Source organism: Gymnoscopelus microlampas (assembly GCF_963454915.1).
Source record: "Gymnoscopelus microlampas genome assembly, chromosome: 2".
Taxonomy (NCBI): domain Eukaryota; kingdom Metazoa; phylum Chordata; class Actinopteri; order Myctophiformes; family Myctophidae; genus Gymnoscopelus; species Gymnoscopelus microlampas.
Window position 1 is genome coordinate 36,403,505 of NC_139939.1, and position 24,407 is coordinate 36,427,911.

General features: G+C 41.0%; 1 protein-coding gene across 1 annotated transcript in view; it reads right to left on the reverse strand.

The window, feature by feature from the left end:
- pdcd4a (programmed cell death 4a) overlaps positions 1 to 21,178 on the reverse strand; it is a 29,358-nt gene extending 8,180 nt beyond the window's left edge. Inside the window, exons 1-7 of the mRNA XM_084076181.1 lie at positions 20,690 to 21,178; positions 10,369 to 10,671; positions 9,796 to 9,893; positions 4,364 to 4,477; positions 3,674 to 3,895; positions 2,765 to 2,862; positions 2,245 to 2,359 (exon numbers count right to left, since the gene is read on the reverse strand). Coding sequence (XP_083932307.1) covers positions 2,245 to 2,359; positions 2,765 to 2,862; positions 3,674 to 3,895; positions 4,364 to 4,477; positions 9,796 to 9,893; positions 10,369 to 10,671; positions 20,690 to 20,735 — 996 coding nt within the window. The 5' untranslated portion in view covers positions 20,736 to 21,178. The remainder of the gene's footprint in view (positions 1 to 2,244; positions 2,360 to 2,764; positions 2,863 to 3,673; positions 3,896 to 4,363; positions 4,478 to 9,795; positions 9,894 to 10,368; positions 10,672 to 20,689) is intronic.
- Between the last annotated feature and the right edge of the window lie 3,229 nt (positions 21,179 to 24,407).

Consider the following 24,407-nt stretch of genomic DNA (forward strand, 5'->3'; position numbering starts at 1 on the left):
GTGCATCCGGCTTGCCAAGCGTCTAAACGAACACAACTGGCCTTGTTCAGGGGAGGGAAGCCAGGCCAGAGAGTGATATTTGACAATGTAGAACATCGCCAAACCCAGTACTGTTTATTCTTTTAATAAAAATGTTAACTTCCTGCTGATTTTACTATTTAAGATCCGGATCTGCGAATCCAGTCCGGGTTTTCTTCCTAATAAAAATAGCAAAATTAACAGGAAGTTAACATGTTTATTAAAAAAACAATCATTACTGGGTTTGGTGATTTTCTATGTTCGTTTATGTACGAAAAGAGTGACTTTGAGAGCTGTTTCACTGCACAATGTAAGTCAATGAGGAGCATATTTTGAATTCTCAATTTCTAATCAATGGAGCAATTATGTTTGATTTCTTGTCCACCTTTGGAGTTACATCATGTTACGGTAACTACACAAGCCAAACCTCCAGGGCCGGACTTACCGTTGGGCTAGGGTGGGCTACAGCCCAGGGGCCCCCAACTGAGGGGGGCCTCAAATTTTTTATTTTTTTTAATATATATATATATATATATATATATATATATATATATATATATATATATATATATATATATATATATATATATATATATATAGTAAAGTAACCCTACCGAATTAACCGAATTAAAGTAACAAAAACCCCAAATAAAAATAAAAAAGCCAGCGCGCAGGGGGGGCTTCAAAAATGCCCAGGGGCCTCAACTCCTATAATTCCGGCCCTGCAAACCTCTACCAAAGTGGTCTTGCCCTTTAAGTCTAGCTTGTCTTCCCTTTTTTCTTCTTTTTGTTAATGTAAATACACAGTTTCTAAACAGTTCTTAGGACTCTCCAAGGCCCCAAAATCTGAAAATATTCAACTTTTAGGTGGAGTGCTGTGCTTCAACCACGATTTTCAATAGTTGCTTAGCAACAAGAGCTAGCCAGCACTTCCCACGAGCATCTGTTAGTGCTGTCGGCTAAAAGCAAACTAACTTGTGAGGCTATGGGATGCTGTGGGGCCTGCTCTGGCTTCAACTCAATGTAACAGAATCTAGAGGAAAATAATAGAAAGACTGACAAATTGGCAGGATAAAGATGTCACATACAGTGAATTCCAGAGTCTTTATTTAACTCTGAAGTGTTTTTAAAAAGTTAAATTGATTTACTGTAGCTGTGCATAGGATAAAGAATCGATGAGACACAATTGAGAGCAGTGAAGAGACCCCATGCCCAATGCAAGCCCACTGTGCTCTGCCTGGGAGGCAGCTGCATACAGCCAAGCAGGAAATCAAAACTGGACAGTGATATGAGTTCTTCAGAGGGGTTATGTAACATTCTAGAACCCAGGGCAGGGTGAGATCACACTTCCTTTCCTAAACATACAAAAATGCATGCTATAATGCAGTCTTGTACAACACATGCACACAGTTACATAAATGTACACAAAAATGATCTTTATAGCACGTACATTTTACAGTAACATGCCAAACACAACCGTCTCATCCAGGGAACAGCAATCCCACACAAAGCCATGCTAAGAGAGATCACGCCTCATCGGGGGTGTGGGGGCGTGTCACGAACATGAGTGTGGTTTGGCTTAATTTGTTTGCATGATGGTAAAAACACAGAAGCACTGATAAATAAGCTGTCATCCTTATAATACACTTTTGCAACTTTCTGATGTTAACACTTTATAAGCATTTCCAACGTCTCCCTGCAAAACAACCAAATCAAAGCCAGGATTAAACCCCCCAACAAGTTGCAAGACCAGCTGCACAGTGCACACGTTAGGTTGAGACCGGACTTCCGTACTGACAGATATCTGTTCCTTCTTTTTCAAATCCAAATTCCCAGAGGGGAAGGTTGCTCTGCCAACACAGCAAGCAAGTACAGGGCTGGCCTGTGGCTCTTTACCCAGTGTGCACTTCAGCCGTCTGTTGATGTTATGTAAGAGCAGAGAAAGGCTGGTTGCAGGTACTGTACATGGTGATTTGTATCTGTACAACAAGCTCAACATTACATCAACATCAACAGAGGCCAATCATACATTCTTCCGTTCTTTTACAATATGTAAGCACGTGGCTTGTGCTTACATATTCTATTGTGTATTGCAGTTATTCATCAATGTGATTTTTTTTAATTCACATTTTATACTATATACTTACTTGAGCAGTTAGGGTCTAAGTGTCTAGTACAAATGGCACTTCAACAAGACATGGCGCAATCAATGTGTGTGGAGCTTACCTCTTTGACAAGGTGTTTGACAGGTCTGAGGCCACCACCCACGCCCCACACATTGTCCAGCCTGACTATCTCCTTCTTCATGGAGAGGAGCACAGCGGCACGGTCCAGCGCCGCTCTGCAGTGAGAGAACAATGCCAGACATACAACATAGACAAACATGCAAAATAAGGAAAGGAATCAAGTACTCTCTAAACGGATTCATCTTTTTTTGTAAACATTGATGAAGGCATGGTGACCTTAATGTATTGGTTTTTACTTACATGGGAGGCAGAGTGAATTTATCATCATTTTAGGAGTTTCAACTCAGGAAGTTCTAATACTTCTGATTGTGAAACTGCCAATTGTGTAATCTACATTTGTAAGATTGTGAATGACCACACAGTCTCTATAAATCTTTTAACTTTATTATTCAGTTCAGCGTGCCAGTTCAACATGCCCCGACATTAAATTACAGGCTTTGGGAAATTTGCGAAACAACTGCATTAAAGTCTTTAATTTGCATCAATCAAGTTCTGCTCACCTGGCGTAGTCACAGTCCACCTTGCCCTTGTAGCGGTCCAAGAATGACATGGGGAGGGCATGGTCTGCTATAGCTCTGGCAATAAACTGACCTAACATCTGAGGACGACAGAACAGAAAGGTTTATTTGTTGTTGTGTCACACAACCATTTCCTCATCTAAAGGCAGGGTTGCATTGCTCATGGGACGGCCTTGCACGCCGTGCAGGAACCTATTTGAACAGGAGCATGCGCAGACACATGCATAGATTTAAAACAACTTTAAATTCACACCTCAACAAAGTTTACAAAGGCTCCCGACTCATACCAGGTGAATTAACATAGAAATGAGCCTAGATGCATATCAATTGTCTATTGTGTGACCTGTAGTGTAGGTGTTAAGCGACGTGCGCGTCACGTCATTAAAATAGAGTGCAACCACGTTCCAATTCAGCAATGCAACACTGTCTAAATGTAATATGGTGGTATGGACATAGGCGTAGGCGCAATAAGCTATGGCTTCAGCCCATTACTTCTTGGTAAGAAATGTGGTTATTTTCTCAATTAGTTTTTTTTGTTTGCATTACCTATGAAATTTGAACTATGTTACCACAAAAATTGACTGAAATAAACTAAACAGAGCAGCATAACGCAACTAAAAATCTAAATGATTTTTGTTGGATATTGTGATTAAACCATTAATTAATCTAAATGAGTCATACTTTATTGCACATGAGGCATCTTACATAAACATCTTCATTTTCTTCAATCACTTTATTTTGCCCATATTGTATGGACCATACATGCCCATACATGATGATCACCAACTTGCATGGCAAACTACTTTATGGTAATTAAGATTCATGGATGGAACAAGTATTTGACCTATGAGGGTGCTTACATGGACACCACTGCCAGTTAGTCAGGCCTACCTGTGGAGCTTCTGGTGTGTCCAGAATGAGGTCTGGTAGCTCTCGGATTATCTTGTCAAAGGCTCGGGCCATGTCTGACTGGGACATCATTTTGCCGGACAGGTCAGAAAGCAGGCGGGAGGTAAGCTCTCTGTGGCTGGCCTTCCCCTCAAGGGACAGGGAGACAGCCAGCGAGGAGAACTCATACTTATTGGAGCCCAGGTTCAGTTCCTTCAGCAACATCTAAACAAAAGGCAACATTCTTTTACAAATCAATGTGGGAAAGTCATCTGTAAAACAGTGATGCCCTTTAACAGCAAAACCTAGCTTTCCAAAAATGGATTAAAAAAGGAAAAGATGGCTCATGGATGTGGGGTATTATTTACAACCCTCCCTGTGCCCTTAGGTCCCTAGATGAAAAATACCCTCGTAACCAAGGGAGAACGAGCCTTTTCCTTTAGTGCCCCAAAAGGAATACCCTACCCAAGAGTATTCCACAAGCGGATACTATCACATCCTTTAAATGGCTTCTTAAAACATATTCTTCCAGAAAAGCATTCTTGTAAAGCACCCTATACAGCGTAATCCCCCACTTTTCTTTTTCATTTCTGTATCAGTTTTAGCCATTAGACGTTGGCGTTTTATCTTGTCGACTACCAGTGCATCTCAGGTTTTGCGTGATTTTAAGTGTCTTCGTGCTGTGTCACTTACCTGGACTTCTTTTGTGTCTCCGTGTTCAAAGTATTCTTGTACAATAGGGTTGACAGTCTTCTCGAGCTCCTTTTCATCCAACTCTGGCACCACTGTGGCATAAATTGTGTCCCCCTGTCAAAGAACAAACTGTTTCACATCATCTGAAATAGAAACATCACCGCTAGGATTTTCACTTAGGCTTTTACACTCTGAATGTACTGCTACAATTGGCCATATTCACACAGTGGTCATCATTCATCACTCTCATTAGAACATGACGAGTATGATGTAAGAGCAAAACGGCCTCTGTATGAATATGGTCAATTGTATTCATGCTCCTACATGTCCATGTACCCTCAGTAGTCCTGCATTAATAGCTCCGTTTGATCGTAATGCACCTGATGTAAAGGAATCTTCCCATGTACCTCACACTTGACAATTCTCATTCTGATAAGGAAAGACAAAGCGAGAACATGAACACTCACATGTCACTTGCATCATGTTTTCTTTACCTTGCTATAACTTCCATCAAATGATCAAGTCAATATCTAGCATTACTTACTTAAAGAGGTGGTGCCATGGTTTTGCACTTTTTCATGTGTCTATGAGGTTGATAGAACTTCATTAAGCCCCATGGTGGTGTTTTTATGGTGTTTTATGTCTTCTCTGACTATTTTGAGTTTCTACCTGGAGGCTGAAACCTTGAGGGTCAAACGTGCCAATAGAGAAACAACGCTTTAGTGACATAGTAAAAACATACCCTACCCCTCATTATCATAACACAACAGGTGTGGGCACGAGGAGAAGGAGGTACACTTTTTTGGAAAAAACCTTCCTCCTAGTATAACCATAATACCTGATGATTATGTTTTACGGGGGTGGGGGGACGGGGATCACTAAAAATCACGGCACCCTGTCTTTAAATACCCTAGCTTGGACAAATACTATCTGGAACATATGCATTATTTACATGTGACTTGAAACTTCAATTCCTGTGTACAGTTGTTGTCAAGAGTACCAGTGAATGCTGGATTGACCCACTTTCCGGTGTGTGTGAAACATGGTAGGTTTGGAGAACAATTGTTAACTTTCAGTGACAACAATCTTGACACCAACTAGAAGAGATAAAAAGTAATCTTTCACTAGGGGTATGATATTTTGTCTATATTTAGATGGGAATTGGAACACACACACACACACACACACACACACACACACACACACACACACACACAATTCTGGGTGACAGACCATTACTCTGACTCAGTTTCGAGCCCATTACTCTGACTCATTTTCCTGTTTTGAGAAGTGATCCTTGACTGTTTCCCCCCCCCTTTTTTAACTGAAGGGAGTCGAAACAAGACCTTTCCCAACATACGTGAGGATATATATCCCTCAAAATGTCCCCAATAAAGAAAGGCAATTGCTGAACAGGCATTTCTGTACAACATAATAAATGGCATGCCATTAATAATACATGATTGCTTGTTTATCCACTTGGAGCAACTTTACTCTTACAACTGCAAATAAATTGTGGTATAACATGGGCGGATTTTCACCAGGCCATTTCTACTCATTGACTGCCAATCGCGTAGATCTACGCGAACCTAATTAAAGCCGCCACGTGCCAACTGGTCTTTTTTCTTTTCTTTTTTTAAGTGCACTTTTGCAAATTTTTTTATCCACTTCCGTTTCCGGTAGCACCACCGGAAACGGAATTATCCGGGATCCGGTTTTGCCGATCCCGTCGGCCTCCGTTCTAAAAACGAAACTGAAACGCCATTTTCTCTTTGTAGTTTTTCTCCTCGCTGATCACTGTTTAAGGAAGTTTGATAATGGTATCGAACCATTATCAAACTTTTTTGTGTCTAGGAGAAGGAAATATTAAAAGGACACTATAGCTACAGAACTGCAATTTATAGATACATTTTGAAATATCACCAAATCAAAACCAAACAAGCCCATGACACTTTTCACGTTAGATTTTGGTCACATCAAATGCCTCGGTTGCCCTTTACCACACTGCCCCTATTCTATTCCACTGTGATTAGAGGCACAAATAATCAAAAATTGTGATTTATTGTTTCATAATAATGTAGTTGTGAAACTTGGCAATTAATTCAAACAACTTATTTGGTCAGCTGTTGCACCTTGCCCATGTCTCCTCACCAGTAAACAAGAGTTGATAACCAGAACATTGATTGTACAACACAATAAAATCAAAAGGGCATACCATACCATTTGACTAAAGATATGGCAGTGATATGATATAAGTGGCAAAGACATTAAGGATATATAGAGATCTTCTGACCATACCACATCGGGGCCAAAAGACATGACTGAGGTCTGTTTGAGCTCTTCTGAGTCTATCATCAAGTGGGCCATTCGCCTTGACAGATGCTCCATTCCCACTACGTCAGTGTCATGTCAGGCTGACCAGAGAACAAATAGAACTGGCCTTGGGCGTTGTGCTGAACCTTTTCTTGATAACAGGGTTAAAGATTGAATATATAGTGTGATTGTGGTGGGCACAGAGCCATATGTTTTCAATTATAGTCTAGCTATAAATAATCTTCATGTCAATTCCTATGGACTTTGGCCTTTTGTGGCCTGCAAAAAAAAAAGAAAACGATCTAGCAAGAAGCGCAGATCAGATGATAACACAGCTAATGCCATCTGTTGTCGTGGGCATAGAACATGAATTAAACTGTTAGCGCCCGTTCACAGCAGGAGAGTAATTAATTATGTCATACCACACTGTGCCATCGTTTTCAACAAAGGATAATGCATTGTGTGATTCATTAGACAGACAGGTGTGCATATGCTTGTTGTCTGTATGTGGACAATTACTGGCTTGACCAGAGCGTGAGGCCCCTTTTATTCACCAGTGTGTCGTTTACCCAGTAGGGATATATACCGGTTCTCGATGAGAGTACGGCCCGGTGCCATTTGAGTTGGTGCCAGACCGGTGCAAACGTGACGTAGAATTCGGTGCTGTAAAACGGTACCTAGACAGTCAATGTAGGCCTGAGCTGTGGGCTATGGATGGGATCACAACTGCAGGCACCCTCGCTGCATGAAGAGGGAAATGTGCGTCACATTTTAATAATGTAAACATGTTTCTTTGATTAATGAACGGCCCAAACTACACAGTCTACCGACATGACACATCTGACAACGTTGTCAGCTGTCCATCTGATACCAACTCTGCAGCCGCACTGAGGCGCTCAATATTAGATTAGATAAAACTGCTTTTCAAATATAAATGTATTAACCTCTGTAAATTGTTCTATATTAATCCATGATGTCAGGGAGAGGGCTGGTGAAATCATTTGATTAGAGTAGGTGTATTTGATCACGGAGTGGATATTTTTTAAACAAATACCACATTTGCAGATTGATACGAAATTTAGGTCAACCTCGTTAAGATGAGCATTTTACCACATAGAGAATTAGCGCAAATTATGTCAAGATGCTAAATGCTTATGCATGCATCTTGCTATGACCGTTTTTTGTAGATAAAGAAACGTAGACGCCACTGCACTTCAGTCACTCCAGAGACTCAGCCACGACAGCCAGCCCCTCCTCCTACTCTCACTAACAGACTATGTTTTCCGTTCCTTTTTTAGAATTGAGAAGTATCGGTTCTGGTACCGGTATCGGATAAAACCTTACGATACTCATCCCTATTCCCCAGCAGCAGCCCTTCAGTATCAGCATGTTTGTTTGGAATGCGCCATGAGAGGTGTAATCTAAACACACACCTCAGCTTTGTGATGAGTGGGCTGTTTGTGTGTGGTATCTTTTGTTCCCACACTAGTGGTCTGACCAAAAGCAGCTAACACTTTTCTGGTGGTTTTTATTCACTGGCAACTGGGGAAAACAAAAGCCCCTTTTACACAGCCTGCTCAAGGCGGGAATGTTGCACCATCATTCTGTATAAAAGATACGGACATGGAGCTGGCAGCGGAGGCAGTCACAGTGCCGAATGAACGTCTGTGTAAAAAAAGGCACAGCCACCATGGTGGGACAAGCATGTGAAGTCCGCTTTTCTGCCTTGAACCACTTCCTGCTTCTCTTCAATTTCTTCTCCAATGCATTGCTGCTCACACAAACACGTTTGCACGTCTCCATCATTTTAGCATTACACATCAACATGTTAAAATCATAGTTTTAATGAAAACGGTAAAGTATAAATCAAAAGATGACACCGACATTGCTCATCTTAGATCCACAGGCGTTGCCTGGGCTGCAAAAGCCTGATCGCACCAGGTAATAAGGTGACTTTTAGGAACAACCAAGAGGGCCTTATCTGAGGCTCAAGGCTGCACTCGGGCTCATATGGGACCAGCATATCTAAAATGTAAACATAGGAGCCTGTATAGGCAATGGTTGTAAATGTATCAAATCTACTGATAACAGCTGCCAAAAAGGCTCATTTATGCTCCCTTTACTTACAACAACATGATCCGTATGATGTAACCGTCACTGCTCACATTCTTCCATGTGTCCTTTATGTTGGCATGGATTGAAAGCAATACTTCCACTAGAGGGCAGTTCAGAGCCAAAACCTTCTGACAACTAACATGGCAAGGGTCACCTAGTCTCGCGTGGCCAGACTGTTGCCTCCCACAATTTTCAAATGTTTCCAGTCATACAGTCTGGGACACGGAAGCTCTGATCATGATTAAAATATAAAGCGGAGCTGAAGCCTCCTCCCCACTTCCGTTTCGTCTTTACAGTCGCACAAGTTTATCCTAATATAAATCCAAATCATCTAAGCATATATAGCTTGCTGCTTAGCAGAAATGGAAAAACTAAAATGTAATGACATTTTAAAATATTTTTTTCGTGAACGGAAGAGCCAGCTTCCTCTCTCCGATTTCAGGAGGTGTAGTTCCAGACTCTATATAGCAGTGGTTCTCAAACTTTTTCATGTCAAGGACCCCCAAATTGACACTTATTAGCCCGCGGACCCCCATTTGAAAAGATAAGCCAGGGACCCCCATAAGAGAAGATTTTTACGGCTCTCTAGCAGTGATTCTCAACCACAGGACCCCCACTTTGACATCCATTAGGCTACGGACCCCCATTTAATGGCATTTATATCTCTGGGACCCCAATTTATATTGTAAAATCAATGTTAATTTAACTCTGAGAGTGTCGAAATGGAACCAAATGGACCCGTTAAGAGTCCATTTGGTTCCATTTGGACACTCTCAGAGTTACAGACCCATAAGGGTCCATTTGGTTCCTATCCATCATTTAGCTGGGTACCCCCTGGAACCCCCTCAAGTACCCCTGGGGGTCCCCGGACCCCACTTTGAGAACCAATGCTATATAGCATTCGGAGATCGTGAAATGGTTGTCTGGCTACACGAGACTAAGGGTCACCCAACACATTGGTTGATACTACTACACAAAAAGACACACAAACACGCGCCCCATACCTGTGCAGCTTCATCGTAGTTTGGGTCTCGTGCATCAGGCTCCTCAACTTCATAAACCTGCCCTGCTGCCCCCCACACTCCTTTACCACCAGCACCACCTGGCCAAAAAATACCACTGCTGTTAGCATAGTACAGGTCTTACTCAGAGCTAGCGTAAGCCTTGATTGGGTGCCATCATTCATTATTTGGTAACCTTATTTTTGCATTTTGTTAACCTAGCTTACGTTTTGAAAGATAGTTCTGCCTTAACCCTGGCATCCTTATTTAAAAAATGTCCAAGGCATTTCTTTAAAAATGTCAAAAATAGAAGATCTACAAGCTCAAAATGCGGCACACTAAGAGTTTGTAGATCGACTATTTTAGCAATGTGTTATATGATTGTTGCCGATATGTAATGTGTTGTATGTGTTGTCGATGAATCGTGTACCATAACCCACAATGGAAACAAGTCCCCCAAGCTGGCTAGCTGAGCTTCTTTGACTGTACTGCCGTACTGTTAGCAAAAAAATCAATAAAGTAATCAATCAATCAATCAGTGGACAGATCCAAGATGAAGAAACCAGGAGCGCTTACCTTTCTTCGGCAGGCCCCGGCCTTTGCCGGTGCGTGACTTGCGGTCGTTGGTGTTGGCTTTGGCTTTAGCGCCGTTGGGGTCGCTGTCCGCCAAGTCCCCCGACTCAGAGATCGACTCACTGTTTGAGTTTCGGGATGAGGACTTGCGCAGACGACGTTTAGCTTTGGCCTTGAGCCGGGCCTCGTGGAGAGCCTTCTCCTGGGGCGTCCAGTTACCATTGACCTCCACTTCATGCAGCCCATCATCTTCATCGCCATACATACGGTCATTATTTGCTAGGTCACCGTCTAAGGAGAAAACACCTGTGAACAGCCAGAGGGGAAATGGTGGCCAGAGTCAGTAAAGCTTGATTTATATCCATCGTGCAATAGAGTATAAAATTTGTCTTTCTACTTTGACAGGATGTGGAGATAACCTTGAAAGTGTTATGGACACTGCAATAGCTACAGCAGTACTGTCAACAGTAGATACCAGGCACAGATTAAGTCGAGTTTGAACCTTAGTAGTCTGCAATCACACAAACACACAGGACATACTTTTTAATGACTGTAACTTAGCTGTTATCTGTCATCTATACTATACCCATGTGCATGTTGTTGATTTCAGAATGATGCAATGTTTACAACCTCCGGCACCATATTATAAATAATATCCATGCGTAAAAAAACAAAATAAGTAAAAATGTTACAATAAGTATTAAGTACTCACAGTACTATTGTGCACCCATTGCTACAATAATGTCTCTATAGGCCGATGTACTGGAGTAAAGCCAATGGCTCAGTGAATTGCCCTTACAAAGCCTGTCTGTCTCTCTGAGTGGGTTATCAAAAAAAATACTGTGCAAACAACAACAGCTGTTGGATATAGTCTGTTTAGTGTCACCTCTCCATGCAAGGGAGGTTAGGTAGTCTAGTGAAGTCTGAAAACAGTGCTCCTGTTCAACCTAATTTATACTGTTGCACGACTGTGTCTTATTTTGAAGCTTGAAAATAAGTTATTTCTGATGAGCGACACTGCCATGCGACAGAGTATAAATTAGGCTTTAGTGTGTGTCCCCTCTGAAAGCATCCAGAACATGCTGTTTCACAGAATGGCGCCAGAAACTGGTGAGACTCTAATGAGACACTTGCAGCTGTTTGGATGCTTGGTTAAAGGGGAATTTCAGCCATAATACATCTGAACTACATTGTTCCAGCCCCCCCATGTAAATCTCTCCAACGGTTTTCAGCAGGTTATGCGTTTCATTAGATACTTGTTTATAAATGTGTTATTGAATTCCTAGAAAGGCCAACCACACTAGACTAGACTAGGCTTAAAATGCTACGTTGTAATCTGAGAACCATCTGCTTACAGCAGCAATTCATAGCGACGTTTTGGGCCACCCCCATTTCCAGCATTTTACTAAGCTGATTTTCAAATTATATGGAGTAGCGGTCCGCCTTGTGATATAAGTGGGAAAATTCTTAACTCTCAAATGAGTGCAATATGAGAGATTATGTGTCCAATAAATCAACTGCAAGGGGTAAAATTCTAGAGTGAGTAGTAGAAGATTTCAGATGTGTTCAAACATCCCCTGAATGAGTTAAGTTGTAGTAGTTGCACAAATCCCATCCATGATATCTATTGCCCCATTCTGAGGCATGTATCTGCCAATACAAGTGCAAACTGCAAACTTAAGTCCTTATGAACCATTTATAACACAACGCATATATGTGTAGTCCAAGCTGAGCTCTGCATTCCTTCTGAAGGTCATGCAACACCCCAAAATGTCTGTGCAGATTAACACAACACCTGGGCATCCAGCTAACCTTTACAAATGCGGGGGGTTGGATTTGCAGCAACATGCAAAACACATGCACAAGTAGCTACATTACAGCAGGACAATATTACAAGAAATATCAGATTGCAATCATTTGGCGGAATATTGCAACTGTAGTAGTAATTGAACTTATGTGTTCACAGCGTGTATGTGTTGTACTTGCACTATGCTACAATCTGAACATTTATTCAAACTGTAGGTTTGATTTGTATGCTATTCAAGGATTTCTCCAAAAATGTTCAAGTAATTAGTAATTCATTACGGTAATTATCATAGACTAATATTGCAAATGTGCAGGTTCTTGAGACTGATAAAGCAATCTAGAATATATATTTTAATTTTTTAAGCACTCCTAACATAACAACTACACACTCTTCCAGTGCTCTTCTGCCATTCCGCTCTATCGAGTGTTTGTAAACAAGGATAAGTTGTGATGGTCAAAACTAAAAGCAGGCCTGGTTCCATGGAAGCAAAAAAAAAAAGAGTAAAAAAATCTGTAGAACTCTGCAGAAAGCAACAACAACAACAAATAGGAAGGAATAGAGTGCTACTGTTGGCATAGGAGGACGGAGGGAGGGGGGGGGGAAGAAAAAGGGGGAGCACATGGTGGAGAAATGCTGACACCAGCTTCTCTTTCTCCTTCGGTGTCTCATGGCACTGTCTAGGGCAGCACAGCGTGGGTCTGACTACATATGGCAGTGTTGTTGGGCTTACAGCTAGTCACATGACCCAACTGTGGGAGATAGGGCAATGAACATTGGAGGGGTGTAATGAATACCCCAGAGTCCTTCTACAGCTAGCCCTCTACCAAACGCCAGTGAGTATGAGAAGTTATGGGGGTTCTGACAACGTTATGTTCCTATAGATTACAGGACATGTAGCGGGAAGGGCAAGGGAGGAGAGAGGGAAATTGGCCAAACCACAGACCCAAACCAACCGTTAGGCTACTCCTCGCTCTTCTCAGCAGCCTGTACTTTCCTAGTATACTATGCTGTACAAACCAACTGCAAGTCCTCACTCTCATACAGCAGCATGTATCCCACCATTAGGCTAGTACTACTCGCTCTTATGCTGCATCCACTCACACTAGAGCTGACAAAAACTAATAAACAGACAAGCATGGCCAGCTACATTGCTGGCGAACCACCGTTGAGTGTTGCTCAAGCCACACTACGTGTAACATGAAAAGGGTAGGGGTTAATTTGCACAGGGAACTGGTCTAGCGGCAAAAATGAGTTTGCTTTTATTTACGAAGGGAGCAGGACTTTTGGGGAGAGAAAATGGTGAAACAAAAACATACGATTGATTGACGCTTCACTGCGTCATTGCGGGACTGAAAGTTGAATCCAGCTTAACTTTCTTTTGGAGTGCGTCTGCACACCCATCATGCAGTGACAACAAGTGTCAGGCATCAGTTTGTAGCTTCATATTACTGCCTTGAAAATTACTTTAGTCTGTCAACTTTGTCACCACTAGTAGTGTGAATGCAGGATTATATATATATATATATATATATATATATATATATATATATATATATATATATATATATATATATATATATATATATATATATATATATATATATATATATATATATATATATATATATATATATATATATATATATATATATATATATATATATATATATATATATATATATATATATATATATACACACACACACACACACACACACACAGCCTATACTACAAACTCAGTGAATAGAGAATCTGAGAAAGGTATCATGGTGCATACAAAAAAAAGTGTTTATTTAACTCTGAGACGACCTGTTGAGGTCTGTTTGTTTTACACTTTCAGAGCACTGAGAATTTTACTGTGTATGTGGTTTAGTATGATTTGATTCATGGGATTTTATTTTATTTTATCATTTATTTATTTGCACATTTAAAAACAACACATTTTTTGCAACAGCATAATATTGTGTTGGGATGTGCAGGTGAGATTTAGAAAACCCTTTCTGGTTTATAAGGTTAATCTCACCTCACTTAAGAAATACAAGAAAGAAATACAAAGTAATAAAAAACAAAAATAAATTATTTGGCAGCATACATACAATTATACAAAAATACAACAATAGATACACAGTATGAATACTAGAGAAAAAAAACATTTTAGTAGAAAATGGTGTAGGTGCAAGTGTGTGTGGGTGGGTGTAAGAGTGGATGTCTCTGGGAGTTGTTAAATTTGATTCATCAAATGGGTTTCTAGCTTATATTTAAAATGATTTGGTAAAGCAGCCTTTGATGAGATATTAATATAGCTGGATAACATTTTGACCATATAAAATCAAAACCCCACGCATAATCGTTGCAATGCTTAAAAGTACTGTCACATTACAATAATAAAAAAGTACTCTATTGCTATTTGCAAATTCCAAGAGGCTACAATTCTAGTCTTTCATTACATTCAAACTGAACAAATCTCAGAGTCAGACATCAACATCACATTTCTCCTTCCGCAAATTAAAGTATGCAGTGAGTGCAGACAAAATGTGTTCACAGTCCACACAGCCATTCATATTGGACAATTCGGAAAATGATTGCTAATATCATGCACAAACTACTAAATGCTAGCAAAAACTACCTATCTCCACTCTGTAAATCCAATGCTACATTTTATGCACCCACTTCAATTAAACATTTTCAAGGCAGAAAGTTTGTTAAACGACTTTTGCAGAGGGCCATTAATCCTGTATGCAAGTACATGCTGACTCAAACTGCTGCAGAACAGGTAGCGCTCTACTCTCAAACACTCCCTGGGCCTGCAAAAATGTATAAACAACTGACCACGTGTCATCTTCTCCTCTTTCGCTCGTACAGACCACACGCCCTGCCAGGACTGTAAATTAACATCCAACCAATGTCAGCCAGCCAAAAACACACCCAGTCCATTGGAAACAGCTAAAAAAGGCAGGGCAGAAGAAAATTGGCATGCAGCCAGCCCAAGACAGCCATCACAAAAGGGGCAAAAATGCAATTAAGTTACCTAGCTAATAAGTATGGGTAACTTGATACCATTACCAATACAAGACTAGACTACATGTCTTTGGGTATCTGTAATGCAGATCTCATTGTCTTAAATTCCAGGAGTTGGGTTCCATGGCTGCAGAAAGAGTTTGAACTTATTTAAAAAAGGGTTTGCTTTTCTTTGTCTTGCTTGCTGCATCTTCCCGTTTTCATATTGTCACCATGTTGTTATGCATCATGCGGATCCTATAGACTTTTTCTGTTTTGCATATTGTATTGGGAGATGGTTTTGCTGTTCTCACAGCTTGTTTCCCCTTCTCCAATTGAAGCAATGAAAGAGCAACATTCGCCTGCTGCCATGTTAAACATACCCTGTACTGTCTGCCAACTGCACACTGACCAAACAGAAGGCATACCAATCCAATACAGCACCACAGGGGGGACAGGCAAGTGATGTGCGGAGTTACCTTCTATTTGCTCTACCAATCCACCCACTCCACCACAGACCACAAGGTCAACCAACCCACCGCCACAGTGACCAGAGGAACGACCCAAACCCAAGTGTTAAACCCTCATGACAGCTGTTTAACTATTTTAACCCCCGACATCCCTATTCTAGCAATTTCATTATATGCAATTATTATTTGTATTCACAATTTTCTAAAAACAGCAAAAATACTGTTTGTGGGCTACTAAGGGAGACATTTCCCTGTGTAGCAGTCAGCCGCAAGAAGAGAGGGCAGGGCATGCCATTGGCTGACTGATTAGCAAGGGGGTCAGTAGTGCAAAGAAGTTTTTTTCCCCAGAGCACTCATGAGATTTCCCTAGTTTTCTCAAAATGTTAATGGCTGCCTGGTCTAAGATGACCATGCTCAACAGACTGTGGTCACTAACACCTGCCCCCCCCCCCCCCACACACACACACACACACACACACACACACACACACACACACACACACACACACTCCCCAGGGTGTTATGGTAGAAAAGGTAAACTGCACATTATGTGCTCTATAGTCAAATAAACAGCTGCACTATGAAATGGACCAAGTAAGAGACCCCTACAAGGCCCAACAGTGGTTAAGTACAGAGGGAGAGAAGGGTGCGGTGGGTGGGTGTGTTTAGCTCAAGGGGCTCAACTGTCATTTCTTACAGACATCGTGGAAGAAGCTTTACAGGTCACAAGCTCAACTCTGACATTTTAGTAGTAGTCTCTACTCTGTAGGTTTGTCAAATTTGTATTTAAGATTTACCACCACCAGGTGCAAGATCGAAGTAAGACAGGGTAAATGGTCAAGTAAATAGAGTGCCTAATAAGATTTGGTGGTTTAATTTGAACCAAATCAGAAAACAAGACGACTTGTTATGGTCAAACACAAGTGAATGCTTGTTCATGCCTGTTGTATGAACAAAATATATGAATAAAAGCTGCCACGCTTCTAGCAAGACACACCGTTCTGTAGCTGTACCACCACGATCATTACTCTAACATTTAGACCACCCCAACAATACACCACACTAGACTTCCATATGTTACAGTTTAATCAAAACTGACTTGTTGCTCTACATTGAATTAGGTTAGGCCTATACTAGCTTAATTCATGAGACTGTATTTGACTTGGGCCGCCTGACAGCTGCAGTGCAACAGCACAGATAACGAGTATTGTAAAGAATACAAACGTCAACGAGTTAGTTGGGTACAAAAGATTAGAGCTAGAATAACAAACGGTTAAGATTCAGATAATGACTTTTTCAACAAAGCAAAAATGTTGACCAATGTTGCTGCTAATTCAAGTTCAAGACTTCATTGCATTACTATACCTGCCCACAATGAAACGAAATGTACAGTACAAACATTAACCACTTTTAACCCTATATACACACACACTTCATCAAACATAGTGAAAATAGCACATCTACAGGCTCACAACACAACATGTTGTGAGCTTGTAGATATGCTATTTTCAACACTTAGATCTTTTGTTTTTGGAAAGCTTCTGAAAACCTTCCCAAAATAGGGACTCCAACATCCCTATGGTCAGCCATGCAAAAGATGAAAAATGACCAGTCCAGAATCGTATGGCCCCAGTCGTCAACAACATGCAAATTGCAAAAGCATGTAGTAGGGTGGGCAGGTCAGGGCGTGTGTTTATGCATTAGGGTTGCGAGGAGGGAGGGAGGGAGAGGCAGGAGTTGACAAAAGAACAGAGTGAGACCTCAACGTACATTATGTGTATTCAGCAGGCCATGAACAAATCAGGCTTGACATTTGTGGCAGAGTGTGTTCCAGTTTTCCTCTGTTTACACCAGCGTCACAGAAATGCCCAGACAGGTAAAGAGTAGAGACGCTGCAATGTTGTTAACGATCCTATGACATGATCAGTGTGTGCTACGGTATTAATCAGTGCCATCAGTCAGATGATAGGCCTATGTCACCCAAACATGCATTTTTCTATATTTGGGGGTTTAGCTGTTGCCCTTATCCAAAGTTACATTCACAGAGTGAGCAGGTGACAGGTCAGAATCTTATTTAAGATACATCTACTCTACAGGATGTAGGGTATTTGTGTCACATGTTTGTCTTACTATAAGCACTATATATCCCTACAGCCAAAAATAGCCTACACTTGAGTGAAAGGTAAAACAGACACATCTATGAGGGCTGCATGGAAGTCATGTCAACTGGCTTCTCTAAGCATGGTCTCAAAGCTACATTGAATGTGATATTGCACTGTAGTTATCACGGTATTCGTCACTTTTTATTCTTTGGCAGTGCCTTGGCAACCTTTCACCTGTTTTGTGTATTGTATTACATACAGTATGTACTAATATTGCTGTGTGTAGGGGGGGCATGAATAAGTGTACAATAATGTCTGTCTTATCCTATGTTTATACTTGCTATGATTATATGATCATCGAATAGCACCAACATTTATCTGCTTGACCAGATACATTTGTTGCTTCACTTCCATTTGCGTAAGCACATATTGATACACTTGACGCCATGTGCAATATCAGATAGACTGACGACTGACATCTGTGCACAATGATACAAGATGCATGTTGTTTTCCTAATCATTCAGGTTTTTTTTTTTCATTTCTTGTATATTCTGGTCACATCATGTGTTGAGTACTGTATATATATATGTAACGCCAATAATTATAATTATGGCCATAACGTAACGTATGAACTTCAGATCTTAAAACACAATTCCATTTACTGTCCATGCAGTAATAATTCAATGTATGGTTTAGTCATTTCCAATTCTTGATATACCGTATGAGCCAACTAGCCTACTTGAAAGCAGAACCGAGTGTGTGTGTGTGTGTGTGTGTGTGTGTGTGTGTGTGTGTGTGTGTGTGTGTGTGTGTGTCCAACAAGTCACACAATAGAGTCTTTGAATGTGTGACCACCACATCAACTGAGCTGCTTTATGAAGCATGACAGATTTTCCCTGAGAAGTTAACGGAGTCCCGATACATAACAGTCAAGGAGGCCAACATAATCTATCCATTGTGTGACATTTTAGCATAAGGGCAGACGTCATTTGTTGCTTTTTACAACCACAACAGAAAATAAAACGTGAACACTAGCAGTACAGTCTGTGCTGCTGAGAGAGATCGTTATGGCATGCTACTAACTAAACCATTGAATTACTGCAATGCTGCTCTCAATACAAGTCTATTTCTTATATAACATTAAATGCAAGGCCACTGAGATTATGTAAGGTATTTCTATTGGTCCTCCTATAGAAGTAAGCTACACGCTTAAAAGCGTCACTGTTACATTAGTGACGTCACGTCAAAGACTGACAGACTGATGATCACTCTAAAATTAAATAAAATAATGTCTTTACACGTGCTATTCACAACAAACGTCCGTTTGCGCACGTTACAACTGTTACAATATATGGTAGGTAGGTACAATGTGTGAACCGATATATTATAAATATATGGTGTGAACTGGCATAATATATGGTGCATGATGTTGCGCGTCCTGTAAGTTAATTAAATCTAAATAATAATCGAAGAGAAAAAAGGTGCAAAAGAATGTGGCTTGTGATGATCGCACGTCACCCAGAAAGGGGGCGTGTTGTTTCCAAAGCAACATTTTACACTCTGTACTGTAGTACGACGGTGTCGCATGCCAAAGAGAACTGAGCTAACCCGGATATATGATAACTCTATGGTTAACATGGTGTAGTATGTCAAACAAAAACACAATGTAGATCATTGGTTCTCAAAGTGGGGTCCGGGGACCCCCAGGGGTACTTGAGGGGATACCAGGAGGTCCCCAGCTAAATGATTTATAGGAACCAAATGGACCCTTATCTGTAACTCTGAGAGTGTACAAATGGAACCAAATGGACCATTTGTACACTCTCAATAGTTAAATTAACATTGATTTTACAATATGAATTGGGGTCCCAGAGATGGAAATGCCATTAAATGGGGGTCCGTAGCCTAATGCATGTCAAACTGGGGGGTCCTAAATTACAATGATTGAGAATCACTGTTAGAGCCGTAAAAATCTTGGGGGTCCCTGGCTTATCTTTTAAAATGGGGGTCCGCGGGCTAATAAGTGTCAATTTGGGGGTCCTTGACATGAAAAGGTTTGAGAACCACTGATGTAGACCATCGTGGACACAAAAACAAAAGATCTTGTAGAGGGGGAAACTAAAGGGCATGCAGAATGCAGACTATGTTCAACAGAATCAAGCACACACAAACAACAAGAAAAGCGGAAGTAGACACTGTGGGGGTGGTGGTTGAGCCAATCACGAGAGCGAACGGGTTAAACGTTAACGTGTTCGGGCCAGACGACGAACGACTGATAACAACAACCAACCACCAGTCAAAACATACACGAAGCTCCGAACAGACAGACGGTGTCATCATCATGCCAGACAGAGACCGACGTCAAAATGTGCAGCACGATCGCTCTGAATGGCAGGTCTCTGTGTGTGAGAGCACATGGTGGTGGTGTATAGCATGCTGCTGCTGCTACTGACTGCAGCCCATCCCTTTCGCCAGGTTTTGTGAGAGAAATAAGCCACCAGGTCTATGTAAACAAGCCCTAAAAAAGCGAGCCCTTCGCCCTTTACACATATTACATAGCCAATCTACAAGCTCGAGCTTGTAGATCTGCCATTTTCCATGTCATAACATATTTTCAGATGGGGGTCTACTCTGAAGACAACTCCATATTAATTTGGGGGTCCTTAACATGAAAATATTTGAGATCACTGGTTCAAACAAGACGAAGTAAGCCCAAAATAAGCACCTACACTTTGGAAGCATGCCCCAAAACGGCAACTACCAATATTTACAAGCAACTTGACAGAAAAACAGTTGCTTATAATACGCGGACATGGCAACCCTGACGACAGGACAATGGATCAGGGGGTGCACGCCATGTCCTCCCCCCCAGATTCGAGATTCCCCCCCAAATGCAGCTACACTCAAATGACTTGTTATTATCGATGCATTTGCGTCGTTGACTCACCGTCGTGTTGTTGAGCGGTGGTCCATGTCTCCACTTCGGTCGCCATGGCGCTCTTAAAAAATGCTTCTTTAATATTATGTTGTATCTGTTTTTTGACCGTGAAACAGATACTCACAATGCGCGAGCTCTTCCAAATAATGGCTACAGAACCCAATACAAAGGGTGCAAAAAAAAGCAAGAGCAAAAATGTCAATAAAACGGGAAAGGCGAGGGGTTTGACAAACAGCACGTGCTGGGAAAGCAAACAACAAAAAAACACCCTGTTCGCGCACCTGAAAATACAATCTGCTAATCAAATGCACACAATAAAAGAATACAAACGTCAAATAAATCACAATGAATCGACTACGCAAAAAAAAAAAAGACTATTAATTGCAGCTCTCTCAGAGGTCTGCAAAGAGTTAAGTGAAGATATGAGAATGCAGTGAGAAGTGAGTTAGCTTGTGTGTTCTAAACGAGCAGTCTGTGCAAGATAAACAAAGTGTGTTTTTAACTTTGGAAGGCTGTCTGCAAGGAGTCATGTGTGCAAAACGCGGACGGGGAGTGGTCAGAAGAGGGGGCAGGTACACAGCCGGTCTGACCAATCACAGAGGAGGAAAACACAACGAAGTCCCATAATGCATGAACGTATAGTGCGTACATCCACCATGACACTCACTCACTCACTCACACAAACCAACCACACACACTGGCAAGTTGATTCAAAAAGTGCTTTACACCAGTGGTTCTCAAACTTGTTTGTGCCAAGGACCGCCACCTGTGAATGTTTTGTGCAAGGGACCCCCTGTATAGCAGTTTTGTGTCAAAAAATGCAACATTTTCAAAATTCTTCTAAGCTTTAAAGATTTTTTTTTTGAAATGTTCAAAAATAGCAGATGTAGCTTGTAGATCTACTATTTTTGAATAGCCAATGCATAAAATATGGTTAAAGGGCTTAAAATGTATTAACACATTTAGATGGGGACCCCCTGGAACTCCCTCCAGGATCCCTGGGGGTCCCCGCACCCCACTTTGAGAACCACTGCTTTACACAAAACATTTAAGTATGTAACTTTGCCCTGTATTTTCATATAATATAATATATAATATAATAGATATAATATATACATTTTACCTCTCATCATACTAGCACTTATCCACTGGAGTAGTGTGGTGGTGCAGAAACACCCTGCTGATAGACAACATTTAAGACATAAACGTACCTTTCGGCCTGGCGGAGACAAAAAAGCACATTCTAAAATGAAAATTGAATACAGTTACAAATAAGATGTTAAAATAGTTTACAGTTAAGAAGAAATTATGCGGTACATGGGCACTGGTCCTTAAGTATCTTGAAAACCAGGCCCATTGCAAGTTGTTGTACTCTGTCCTCTACCCAGAGCCATCCCACCCTAGCATAATGAGCAGTGGTTAGGTGATGAGTCCTAAGAGTGAGGTCTAGTAGTAGTCTGATTAGTTTGTTTTGAGAGGTCTGTCATTTAGATTTTAGTGCCTAGAGTGCTAGCAATGAGGTGCAGGCATTGTTAAAATCATATTGGATGTGTGCTCCTGCTCATCAAAGCTCATCAAAGGAAGCAGAAAACAGAAAGATGGGCAGAGGGCATTAGAGCCCAACCTCAACACCAGCAAGTCCAGTGTCCAGCTGCACAGGTTGGGGTTGAGTCCTACTGTAGGTACCTAAGTTTGATTTCAAGTCTGGAGAGGACTATGAAGTGTTGAACGCTGAGTTGTTGTCTACGAAAAGCATTTGCACAGGAGTTCCTCTTCTCCAGGTGGGCGAGGGGCCTTAATATGGCTGTTGAAACGAAGGTGTGAGTCCAGGACTACACCACGATTTCTGGCTTGGGTTGTGATTTTTAACATTATCAATTGAAGCTGAGCACTGACTTGTTTGTTTTTTAAAGACAATTCAATTAGTCCAATCATTGATTTGTTCAAATCAATGATTTGCACTTTAATTAGTGTATTTGACCTTTAGTCTCTGGTGATATGCTTATGTAAATCTGTGTGTCGTCTGCATAATTATGGTAACACATTTTGTTGTTTTCCATAATATATGCCAGTGGGAGCATATACGTAGATGTTGAAAAAAAGATTGGGGAACTCCGCATGTCATTTTTGTCTGTTCAGATGTGTAATTAGTAATTACCCATAGACACAAAGTAGTCCCTCCCTGTCCTTTATGATTCAAACCATTAGTGCTGTGCCAGAAAGTCCCACCCAGTTTTCCTGTCGGTCTTGTATGGTGTGGTCAACCGTGTCGAATGCAGCATTGAGATCTAGTAATATTGGAATGAAATTCTGCCACTGTCTGTGTTTAAGTGGATGTCATTGAAGGCCTTAATAATAGCAGTCTCAGGGCTGTGTTGTGGCTGAAATCCTGACTGGAACATATCAAAGCTGTTTAGTGCTAAGAATTTGTTAAGTTGTTGAAATACAGCTTTTTCAGTGATTTTATAAAAAAAACTGGAGGTTTGATATGGGCCTATAATTGTTAATTAGTGATGTGTCTACATTATTATTTTTTAAAAGGCTTGATCTGACTGTAGATTTCAGGGCCTTTTGGAAAAAAACTGAGAGAAGAGACATGTTGACAATTGGTAGAAGATCTGAGGCCATGCAATATGAAACAACACAACAGCAAGATTTCTGAATGATGTCCTCCAAGTATTTATGGTTATTCGGATATATTGTGCCATGGTATTTGAATTAGTTTTAAGTGAAACTAAACTAAAATATAGTGTTAATTTAACTATGAGAGCATACAAATGGAATCAAATGGACCAATACGTTTTTTTTGTTTGTTGTCAGATTAACTAACTAATGTAATGTGTTTTTTTATATAGCTTGAGGAACCAAATACATGGGTGCCACTTCTCCACTCAATGGCCGCCATGTTCTTTTCTGTCGCCCTATTACTTTGGTGTCTACGTGACCTATAGGGTTTTTTCTGAGTGATGACAGCAGTGAATGAATAAAGATTTGGTTGTGGGACATCAAAAATAACTGTTGAGCAACCTGGAGGTGTTTAACTTAATTCAGCCAAACATTTGGTATCGAATGAGGTGTGAAATTAAATGAGCGATGTGTAACCCCATAATCAGGCCCTGCATTTGCTAAAAAATAAGTTTCTGCATAATGCCGTCATCCTACATCGCACAAAGGAAAGTCAGCAGTGTAGAGGTGAATATTTCTATCCATCAGCACATTTGAAGACACCAAACAGCATGGTATAGTTTTCTGTAGCTGCACATTCTTTTCAGCTTGCTTTCAGTGTCTTGTGCATCACATATGTCTGTGAAGTTTCCTTTATAGGATAGTCTCACCACAACCCACCACTCCAGTGCTGTTTCTGCTCTGTGGGTGAAAGTCAGGATTGCTGCTGTATATTTCACATTTGTTCTGAATAGATGCATCCATCACACTGGGCTTCTCTGCAGGAATGAAATCTTCCTGGCTCTGTTACGGTCCAATGACCTTCAGCACAGCAGCATCATGAAATGAAACCTCATCTATCTGTTCAAGAAGTACCGCATGTGGCAGCGGTGGCCTAGTGGTTAGAGGGGCGGCCTTGATACCGGAAGGTCCCTAGTTCGATTCCCCAATTCATCACATCAATCATGAATCACCGCTGAATAGCCCTTGAGCAAGGCTTCCATGCAGGGTCCGGCTGGAAACAAGCTTCGTGCTTAGTCCGACACCCTGGGTAAACAACAAA